The sequence below is a fragment of the Felis catus genome, chromosome B2, assembly GCF_018350175.1.
Source record: "Felis catus isolate Fca126 chromosome B2, F.catus_Fca126_mat1.0, whole genome shotgun sequence".
Lineage (NCBI taxonomy): Eukaryota > Metazoa > Chordata > Mammalia > Carnivora > Felidae > Felis > Felis catus.
This window is the reverse complement of record NC_058372.1, coordinates 98766459-98778044: the sequence shown is the minus strand read 5'-3', so window position 1 is coordinate 98778044 and position 11586 is coordinate 98766459. Positions and strand designations below refer to the sequence as shown.

The 11586-nt window shown below is 44.6% G+C and overlaps 1 protein-coding gene across 1 annotated transcript; it reads right to left on the bottom strand.

The window, feature by feature from the left end:
* Nucleotides 1-2942: 2942 nt before the first annotated feature.
* Nucleotides 2943-4547, bottom strand: GPR6 (G protein-coupled receptor 6). Its single transcript, XM_023253555.2, has one exon. It carries the CDS (start codon nt 4545-4547, stop codon nt 3459-3461), a length of 1089 nt encoding a protein of 362 aa, XP_023109323.1. The 3' UTR covers nt 2943-3458.
* Between the last annotated feature and the right edge of the window lie 7039 nt (nt 4548-11586).

Below are 11586 nucleotides of genomic sequence, written 5' to 3'. Positions count from 1 at the left end.
GGTGAGCCACTGTGTAGACAATAGAATGAAGGCACAAGAACTGAAGCCAGGAGACCAGAGAAAGTCTTCTATGGTACTTCCGGCATGAGATGATGATAGTGGTGGCGATGGGGAGAAAAGACTGGACTCTGGGTATATTTTGAAAATAAAGACAAGTTTTTTTTTTTTTCAACGTTTATTTATTTTTGACAGAGAGAGACAGAGCATGAACGGGGGAGGGGCAGAGAGAGAGGGGGACACAGAATCGGAAACAGGCTCCAGGCTCTGAGCCATCAGCCCAGAGCCCGACGCGGGGCTCGAACTCACCGACCACGAGATCGTGACCTGGCTGAAGTCGGACGCTTAATCGACTGCGCCACCCAGGCGCCCCAAGACAAGTTTTGCTGATACATTGATAGGAGGTATGAGAGAAAGAGAGGGGTAAGTGTAATTCCAAGGTTTCTGGCCTGAACAGGTAGAAAGATGGCATTGCCATTAACCTAGATAGGAAAGAAGGGAGAAAGAGCAGATTTTGGGTAAATATTAGTGGCCCAATTTTAAATGTGTTACGTTTTGGATGCCCATTACACAGCAAAGTGGGTAGGCAACTGGATGTTTAAGTGAATCTTGCCTTTTTCAAAGAGTGTATACTTCCAGCAACTAGCATACTGTCTTGAAACAGGAGAGTCTTAATATTCGATACGTCAAATGAATATGTGACATTCCTCCATAGAAATATTTCAAGACCTACTCACAGTTTTATAGCTGCACATCATCAAGTTGGTTAATATGAAGCCTACTGACATTGCACAGCTTGGCCAACTGCGTAAGCCAGGATATTAACAACCTGATTGTTTAGTATCTCCTTGTTCTTGGCTCTCTGAAACATTTTGATTAGGACTAGGGCTGAAGTTGAATATTAATACCAAATAGATTGAAGTCAGATCCATGGTCCCTCTCTTATTATCCTAGTGTTGAACTTTCTTAATTCACTGATGGCAAGAAATTTTTCTCTGTAATTATAAAATGTATAATAATATTGACTTCTTTGTTCCATCTCTAAAATTCTATTTTTTTTCTCCACCACATGTTTGGAAACGTTTGCAGCCAGAGCTTTTGTTATTTCAGTCTGCTTGAATGCAGTGTGGATACTGATAGGGCCTGAAAGTGTCTGATGATGCTGAATAGTCTATGAAAGTTAGTTCTTTATAAAATGTTAATTTGATGAATGAGCCATAACACTAATCTTCCTGGCTCTAAATTTACAGACACTATAAAACCATTTGCCTATAAAACGTACTATGTTTTATAGTGTTAAAAAGGTCATACTTCTGTTGCAAGATGTTGGAGACTAGGTTGCCCATGCATTTTCTCTTGTATCTTTTATAGTTAAGCTATTTTTCCCTTTTACTCTCCAGAAGTTTCTCTTGTCAAGTTCACCAATGATATTGACATGAAAAAAATCTATAGTCATTGTTTTTAATCCTCATTTTCCTTAGTCTCACAGCAACATTGACACAGTTGACTACTTCCTCAATAAATGCTTTTCCTTCTTTATTTTGTATCATTGTGCTCTCTTGTTGTAATAGTTAATTTTATGTGTCAATTTGACTAGACCACAGGATGTGCAGACATTTGGTCAAGCCTTATTCTGAATTGTTTCTGTTTGGGATTAACATTTGATTTGGTAGGCTGAGTAAACAGATTGCATTCCCTAATGTAGGTAGGTCTTAGGTCTCATCTAATCAATTGAAGGCAGAAAAGAATGATGAGCTAAAGTAAGAGGGAATTTCTGTTGCCCAATGTATCGAGCTCAAACACTGGTCTTTTCTTGCCTTTGGTCTCAAATTAAAACATCAGTTTTTCTTGGATCTTGAGCCCATGGGCTCTCTTGGTTCTCAGGCCTTTCAAAACCGACTGGAACAATATCATCAGCTTTCTTGTGTCTCCAGCTTTCTGACTACACATCTTGGGACCTCTCAGCCTCCAAAATTGCATTGATGAACCAATTCTTTATAATAAATATCTGTGTGTGTGTGTGTGTGTGTGTGTGTGTGTGTGTGTTTATTTGCTTGTAGGCCATCTCTTCCATGAGAATGTAACACTATGAGCACTGAAACTTTTTGTCTACTTTGTTCACTTCTGTATTCCAAGCCCTGGAATTGTGTCTAGCAAATAGTAGGCACTCAATAAATACTCGTGGACTGTATGAAAAAATTCGTTTGTGGTATTTTCCTAAGGCCTAAGATCAGTAACAACTTGTGCTTGTGTGCATATTTCTTCATAGATGCTCAAAATGTCCATATGTGTTATCTTATTTATCCTCACATCATCTTTTAAGAAGGAGGGGAGGGGGCCATTTAATTATGCTAATATCCATTGGTGGAATGGGAATGTTTGGTCCCCGGGAATCTTAATGCCCTGTGTTTTGAAGATAAGGCTGCTGAGCATACCTTCACTTACCTCATGAACAATGTATCTTGGAATCCTGTCTTTGAAGAATTTATTTCATAAGGCTGTGCATTTTGCTACAAGAACTGGCCAGCAAAAATATACTCAGTCAATATGAATTTTAAACATTTAAAATTCTTTCCAGTTTGGAAAAGCTACAACTAAAAGTTAGGGTTTCAGAATTGCACATATGGTAAGAGGAAGGTATGGTTTCAGACATGCTCTGGAGTTTGTCTTCCAAACGCAGAAACCAAGGGGCAGATTAATTTGCACAGATAACACCAATAACCCTTTAGTGTCCTATGAATACTGCTATGTGAATATATTACTCCCTCTCAACCTCCCACTGCAAATCTGTGTTAGATATCTCTGACAATTTATGAACAATGTGCAAATGCATGATTTTGTACATTAAGATTTCATAGGAGGGAGATGATACATAATAAACTTTTTAAGTAAATGTACTAATAATTCAGCTCTTAAATAGTAATTCGATAGTCACATGCCCAAAATTACATTTTTATTATGTGTTTATTTGTGTACAAAATACGTTGTAATTTACTGACGCATGTGCAGCAAAATATTCTATCACATACAACAAAAATACACCTTTTACTTTCCTTCCCCTGCCCCTGAAAATGGCAACACTGTTTTGGCAGTTCAGCAGCTAAAAATAAAGTGCTATAATTAAGCAGTATTGGGATGTCTTCACTTGACAAATGTGATGTACAATTTGAGTATACAACCACATCTTAGTTTTTTCACAGAACAGGAAATTCCACATCCTGAACACCTCCAGAAGATACAAATATTTGTATATATATGTACACATGTATACACTGTATATGTAAAGTGCCAACGAGCCTCTTTGTCCTTTGTGAGTTTGATGTCTTTATGTTTATTCTTTCTTTCTCTTCCCAAAGCCAGATTCACACTATTGGTGTCTCAGTTCATCAGCAGGCACCGAGAAGCTCACGGAAGGCTGGCTTGTTGGGGGTGTGGTGTTGGTGGGAGGACAAAGAAAGCCTTCAGACCTCACTGGGGGACCTAGAACGGAAGGGCACTTTGGACTGGAAACAGCCACAGAACAGGAGCCACAGGGCACGCTGAATCTCCTGGTTGCGGAAGGCATAGATGATAGGATTGATCATGGAGTTGTAGGTGGCGGGCAGCAGGGTGGCGTAGGTGTAGACTGCCGGGTCCTCGCGGCTGCCTACCACGCAATAGATGGCGAAGGGCAGCCAACTGGCGCCAAAAGTGCCCAGCACCACAGCCAGCGTACCCACGCCCTTTCTGGTGGCTGCGAGGTGGGGCGGCGCCAGGCAGTGCTGCTGCAGCGCGATCTGGTGCGCGTGGCGCCAGACCACCTGGCAGATGCGCACGTACAGGTGCAGCATGATACCAAAGACCGCAAAGAACGCGGCGGACAGCAGCGCCACGTGGCTGCGCGTCAGCGGGCGCACCACGCTGCAGGTGGAGCGCTCCGCTAGGCAGTTCCAGCCGAGCACCGGCAGCAACCCGAGGCCTAGGGACATCGTCCAGGTGGCAGCGAGCAGCAGGTGCACGCCCAACAGGGTCCGGCGCGAGTAGTAGGTGAGTGCGTTGTAGAGAGACAGGTAGCGGTCCACTGTGATGGCCAGCAGGCTGCTGACCGAGGCAGCGAAGGAGGCCACGAGGAAGCCCACCGTGAGCAGGCTCACCGTTTCTGAGGGCACCACGTACTGGAACACGAAGTGAAGGATCAAGCCGCAGCCCGCCAGCAGGTCGGCGGTGGCTAGGCTGCCCACCAGCACGAACATGGGCGTGCGCAGCGCCGGGGTGGACGCGATTAGCGCCACTACCAGCGCGTTTTCGCCTGCGATCACCGTCCCCGACACGCACAGGAGCACGTCCCAAGGATTCACCGCCGATAGTAGCAGCCCCGGCGGCCCCGCGGGCAGCTGAGAAGACAGCTCGAGGGACGCGTTAGCCGCGCCGCCGCCCCCCAGCGCCGCCGCTGCAGGGGGCCCCCATTCGCCGCTGTCCCGCGCCCCTGCCGCTGTGGCCGCCGCAGCCGCTCCCTCGGTGGTCACTGCAACCACCTGGGAGTCGTTGAGCGAGGAAGCGCTCGCGTTCATCGCTGGCTGACGCTGCACCCCTGCGTGGAAAAGGGAGAGCGAGCGTCAGGTGTGTGGTTCACGCTGCCAGGGAACTTTCCCCGGGCGCGGGTGCCTCGCTCATATTGCTCATCCTACCCCAGGACACCAGAGCAGAGCAAGGAAGCAGTGGCTGAGGACCTAAAATTAATAAATACCTGTTGAGTACGGAGTGAGCGTGCGAGTGAAACGCACACGACTGCTCCACGGATATCTGAGTTTTTGCACAGATACATATATACACAGAGAACATGCGCTTGCATACACACAGATCAGTCCCGTAAGTGTGCCCGTAACTGCAACAGGCACCCGTTTGCACCTGGCTAGGTAGGGGCATCAGCCCTGGCGAGTCCTGCCCTGGGCTCTGGCCGACCGGGTTAGGCTTTTTCCTAAACTAGGTGGCGGCGTCGCTGTCCGCGGTGCTGAAAGCGAAGTTTCAGAGGTCGCGGAGTCCAGCGGGCCCTGAAGGCCACAGAGATCCCTGGGAAAGGGGTTTGGGGGAGGGAAGCTGGGGGTCTGTGTAGGGGAAGGGTGTGGAGTCAAGCGTGGCCCTATTTCTTCTGCTTCAGGGAAGCCCCCTGGCCATCCTTCACCCCTTCCCTTTTCAACACCCTCAAAGTTCCTCTCGGGTGTCGGGTGCTCACCTGGGGAGTCAGGGCCTCAGGAAGTCGCTGATCATGAGCGCTGTGGCGGGGCGCAGGCTGCGCTCCCCGCGCGGACAGACTCTACGCCTGCGGGGCGGCCGGGCCCGCGCGGAGCAGAGCGCGGGGCGCCTGTCTCTGTGCCGGCGCCGCCGAAAGTGAGAGACACGGTTAGAGGCAGAAAAGGCGGCTACGAGCAGCGCGCCCGCGGAAGACTGACTGGCAGGGAGCGGTGACGTCAGGCTCCCGGCCCCTGAGTGCAAGCCGGCACTCATTCCCCTCCACCGCCCATCAGTACCCTCCAGCTCCGTCTCTCCTCCCCCAAAGTACGTCTCCGAAGGTTCAAGGAGGGAGGAGAAGACGGAGCGGCCACCTCCTGTCCAGAACCTCCAGGAATGTCCAGAACCTGGAGGGAACGAGGAGAGGAAGAGAGGGGTGAAGTCTGGGGGTAGGGAGGGTGAGCTGGGAGGAGAGGGGCGAGGTGTGAGCTGCAAGGCCGGGCTGCAAAGCCTTGGGCCAAAGGCCACCAAGAGGGTCAGGTCGAAGTATGAGCCCTGGAGAGGGAGGAGGTTGGGGCAGGGAGATCTAATGGCAGAGTTGCTACCTTAAAAAAAAAAAAAATACAGTACTGTGTTGGGGACAGGAATGAATGAACTGGGGGTGGGGGTGGGGCGGACGATGAGCTTTTTGAGAAGGTGTTTGTGGTACAGTGTCAGTTGAGTAGAGCCAGAGGGGAAATGGAAAGTTGTGGGAAACAGAAAAGATGGAACATTTGAGGGAAAACAGGGGTTTTTTTTTGAAGTTACCTGTGCAATTCCATTCTCTCTCCCTCTGTTCTTTCCTCTCTCTCCCGCCGTCTTTCCTGTACTCGACACAGCAGGTTTCACCATGATTTCCCAGCCCAGTGTTCCCCAGTTTCAGTGCTGATAGTGCCCTTGGAACTTGCTCTTCAATTAAATACCAGGTCTGTGTCTTGTTAGAAAAGAAAAAAACAGCAAAATGTGATTTACTTTCCTGGCAACAGACTTTGCCCTGTTAATTAGTACCCTATAAAACAAATTACAGGATGAAAATAGTGATAATTCAGCTGCACCAGACTTCAGTAGGCAGGAGTTTTATTTTCAGCCCAGATAAATCATCCTTTTAGTTTAAAGGTGTTTTGTTTTGTCAGTAAAATACAAGCAGTAGACTTCTTTTATTCAATCAGCCAGAATCTCCAATAGTTGTACTTAGGCAAAAGCTGAAATAATTGACTCCTTCTAAAGCTCTAAAATAAACGATTGCACTTTGGCATGATGGCATTATACTGAGGTCATAGCCATGCTTTTCAGGGACCACATGCTTTGGGCAAAGTGAAAATCGATGTTTGCTATTGGTGCTTCCTCTACTTTTCCCTGTGTATCTTCTTCCCTTTCCTGGCGTCACTTTGCCTCTAGCCCCATGAGCTCTACAAGGAAAAAACAAAATAAAACAAAATTCAGACTGTCTATAGGCTGGGGTGGGAGGTAGATTTTTACTCTGGCTTTTTTCCTTTAAACATAGTGCCCGAGTCCAGATTCCTCTTGGACATTCTGCCTTAATGCAGCTGAACTTAAGTAGAGGAAAGAAAGAAGGACAGCTATAGGACCATTCAGTTCTTTGCTGGAATAGCCAATGTTGGACCACAGAATGAGTTTATACACATTTTCTCCTTTTGGGAAGTTTATAAAATTTTCCAGCCACCGTTTCCACGAATCCCCAAATTGCCTGAAGTTCCAAGTTTCCGAAAAGAGCTATTTTGGGTTTCAATAAAAGATTCTCACGTAAAAGCCAAGAATGTTATTTCAGAGCTGTCAAATGAACTGCCAAACCACATGTAATAACATGTTAATTACAAATTTTCCAAACAATTAGATAAAGGCCCAATAAAGGAGGGGAATTCTTAACGTCTGAATGTCATAATGCAGCAGAAAGTGTGAGATTGAACTTGAACAGAGATCCTGTGTTTTGGACACCCTCAGGCACTCATCATTGCCAAGAGTGGACTTTCTGGTGGTTTCAGGAGGAAGATAGCCCATGTAGAATTATGTACATAAATGCTGGTTGAGGGTTCATAGGCTACTTTTTGGTCATGCCAGTCTGTGTTTATTTCTCTCATATGCTAGGCTGAACATTGAAAGTAGACAGAACATGTTCTTTCAGGCTCTTCCTTATCTCCCTCATGCCTGTCCATCTCCTGGGAAGCAGAAGATGGGAAAGAAGAAAAGTGTGTGGTTCATTGGTAATGAATATTACATGTACTTCATTATATACTCTGCCAACAGATCCTCGCAAGTATCTGCCCTTCCAGTAGTCTGTTCAGCCTATGAACAAGATGACATTTTCCACTCTCAGCCTAGTTTATGGGAGGAGATTGACACCTGACCCAAGGTGAGATAAGACCAGCCATCCTTTGCTGGACCAGTGGCCAGATTCCTCTTCTTGAAAATTTGAACCAAGATACTTTGTGACAGTCGTCAGTCAGTGTTGGGCTCTGGACCTAAGAGATCATAACAGATTAGAGCTGGAGCACTCATGTTGAGCCTTGTGTGATATGAGTAATTGGAGGAATCCAGGTGCAATGAAAGAATAAAGCAGATGTGTAGAAAGGAACAGAAATGAAGATCAAATGACTGAGAGATGGAGGGGATGACTTTAGTCATTGTCTAGTTCCTGACTCTGGGAGTCTGGATCCCTAGATGTCTTGAAATTGACATTTGTGTCTCTACTACAAACCTTCCTAATCTTGAGCTACTTTGAGTGAGTTTCTCTTCTGAAATCCTTGATACTTCATGAAATATACTATTCATCTACCAGCTTGTCTGGTTTGGGTTATGTTTTGGGGCATGCAAAATTTTGTTTTCTGGCTTGTAATCACAGGTTGAACTCATCTTTGCCAACCCTGTGACATGCCCATCATATCCTCTGGTGCCTTTCTATTCTAGTACTATCCAAGCATGAACATGAGAATGCTTTCCTTGTCAGAGGTTATGCCCAGAAATTACGACCTCTCAATCACAAGTCTTTCTCTGGCTTCCCTGGGTATCTCTTGCCCATTTTGGCCTAAGTCAGTGGTTCCCAACACTGGCTGTGCACTAGAATTACCTAGAAAGCTTTTAAAAACTTTTTTTTAAGTTTAAAAACTTAAAAAAAAAAACCTCCTGGATCCCTCACTCAAAGATTCTGATTCATTTGGCCTGGAGCGAGGGCTCGGCATCAGGTTTTCTATAGTCTCTAATAGAACCAGGGTTGAGAACACTCACATAAGTGATCATTCAATCTCCTTTCTTATCAGTTTAGCATGCAGGAGAACTCCTGAAAGAGTGAACTGGAGTTTGGAATAATTGCAACAAAGGAATTATAGCAACAATCCAGTCACTTAGTTTAATTTCAGATTTAAGGCACTAACCAGATCTTCTCTGCAAACCTTTGATTTTCCACACGAACCTCTTTTATGGCCCAAGATCAATGCTGACACTTGGTTCCCATTTGGCTCTGATGAGCTCAATGGCTCCCATCAGGGTCTAAGCTCTGGTTGTTCTGGACCCTCCATTTTTCTGTAACTTTCAGTATACCTCAGCATCTGCCCCCTTCCTTGTTCTTAGTTCACAGCCATTTCCCAGGTGTGCCCTCTCCTGGCCCAGATTTTTGCAAATCAATTCTGTTTTACAAAATTAGACCTACAGTCAGACAAGCTGTCTAAACCTTATAAAACTAGGTTGGAAAGACCCATGCTAGCAATTCTGGCCTATCTCTCTGGGCATCTGCCAGACGCTCCTATAGACACACACACACACACACACACACACACACACACTCCCTCTACATGGTTCTTAGAGACAAGTCGTATAGTTTTCTACTGGGAAATTTGTCTATTTGGTGATACACAAACACTTATTCTGATAGCTTTGGAAGAGATCAGGTGTTTAGTGAGATGTATGAAGCTGTTATTAAGGAAGATTGTTGCTGAAAGAGGCAGCAATCACAAAGGGCCATTGAATAGCCTACATTGTTTGTCCAGATCCAGGATATTGGATGGAGTGTAATCTTTTTGGGATACATCCTGAGGCAGATGAATGATATTCAAAATATCTCCATTTCTCTGCTTTCACCTGCCCCTAGGGTTTCTTCTCACCCCAGGCATTGGAGGCGTGTCATAATGTTCAAGGTACCTATCTACTGCAAACACATTAGGGATATTCCTGTTTTATGCCAGGTGACTGGTCTTTACTCCAAAGGACTGTTATTCTGGAAGGTCAGCATAACCTGATGTTCCCACCAAATTTAGAAAAGGAGCATACCACTATTATTATGATTACATGCCCATAAGATGCAGAACATTGTGCAGGGCAGTTGAAATTTTTTTATTTAATTCAGTGGTGGACAACATTTTTTTTTTTTTTGCATGAGAAACAAATGAGGAAAAATAGCATTTAAAGGCATATGTCCTTTTTCATAAAGAGCAAAAATAACTTTCATGGAGTTTCATGGGGCTATGTATAATGTTACAATTTAGATTCAGTTAGATTATATTAGTACTGACTTACTGAACATGAGAATGATAAAGTTGGGTCTACTGGTATTTTTGAAAGTAACACAGAAGAAATCTAATCTGTCATGCCCTATATTTTATTTAATTTTTTGAAACTGTTTATTCATTTTTGAGAGACAGAGAGAGAGAGAGCATGAGTAGGGGAGGGGCAGAGAGAGAGATACACACACACAGAATCCGAAGCAGGCTCCAGGCTCCGAGCTGTCAGCACAGAGCCCGAAGTGGGGCTCGAACCCACAAACCGTGAGATCATAACCTGAGCCAAAGTCAGAGGCTTAACTGACTGAGCCATCCAGGAGACCCTGCCCTACATTTTCAAGGTGCCGTGGACCTCACACAGCAAGTCCATACTCTATCTTATTTCATTCTCTGAAACAATTACATGGGTTTTGGCATTATTTTCTTTGCAAGTGGGGCAACTGAAGTTCAGAGGGGTGAAGTGAGTTGTTCAAGGGCACACAGGACACTGGCAGGCACATTATGTACAAGATAGCAGCAATCTCATGGGAAAGCAAAACAAACATCAATTCAATGTGTGCAAAGGTGTGTAACTTCCAACACTCAAAGAGGCTTTACTTGGAATAGACAGACGTATCCAAAATGATGCAGGTTGTATTTTATAACTTCAATATTACTGTGAATAGCTGTTTATAGATGACTTTAACATTCACAAGGATGGCCCCATCTGGACTCCTCATCATTCCTGCCCCTCTACCTGTCTTCACAACCCTATCTTTGTTCCTGACCACCTCTCCTCCTCAAATAGCTACTTTCTCTGAAATCAGCCTTGGCCTCTCAGCCATCTCTTTCCCCTTCAAATCTCTTCCGTTTATAAGGAAAAGCTCTCCCTTGAACTTACATCTCTGTCTAGCTTCTGCCCTATTACTCTCTCCCCCTTCAAGCCAAACTGCACTCCCCTTTCTCACCCCTCATTTACAACCCATTCACTCCAGCCTGGCTGCCTGCCAGTCCTGCACTTTCAACGAAGTCACCAATAAAATCAAGTGATTGCCTTCTAATTCTTTGGGAAATTTGAGGAGGAGGACCTTAGTTAATAGATAGTAAATGAAAGGGGTCTTTACAGTTATCATTTTGATGGCTGTACAGTATTACATTAAAGACATAGAGTGGCGTTTACTTTACCATTCTCTGACAGTTAGACATTTAGGTTGTTTATATGTTTGCTATTGTAGATAACTCCGCAAAGATTACTTTCATGCACATAATTATTTTTATTGTGTATGATTATCTTGACATGAAAATTGTCAGCCAAAGGGCAGAAACATTTCATGGCTCTTGAAATGCATTGCCAAATTGCTTTTCAAAATGACTACAATAATTTGCAATGCCAATAGCACTCTGTGAGTATACCAGCTTCTCTGCAGCTTTTATAGCACTGAGTTTTTTTTCATTTCAAAACATTCTTTCAATTCAAAGGGCATATGTGGTACCTCATTAATGATTTAAATTATATTTGTTTGATTTCTACTAAGGTAGACCATTTGTCTCTCTTTCTTTAAACAATTTGAATTTTCTCTTACTTGAATGATCTATTCTTAACCTCTCTTTGGACTTAAATCTGGTTTTATATAGCTTATCAAGTCCACTGGAAAAGATATTCATCTTTTGCATGTCAAACTTGGGGGAAATTTTTCCTCTTTTCCCTTTAGTTTCGATTGTTCTAGAGTATTGTGTTTTTATAACGTCTCACTTCTTTAGAAAACATCGCAGCTCTGGAAAGCAGACCTGAGATGTCTTGACTTCCCTGCCATGGTGTGGCCTGAGGAGGGGGGAATCATTTGGGGGCAAC

Bases quoted from the DNA above. Each gene is read 5' to 3' on its own strand.
- GPR6 (XM_023253555.2), bottom strand. From the start codon at position 4,547: ATGAACGCGAGCGCTTCCTCGCTCAACGACTCCCAGGTGGTTGCAGTG.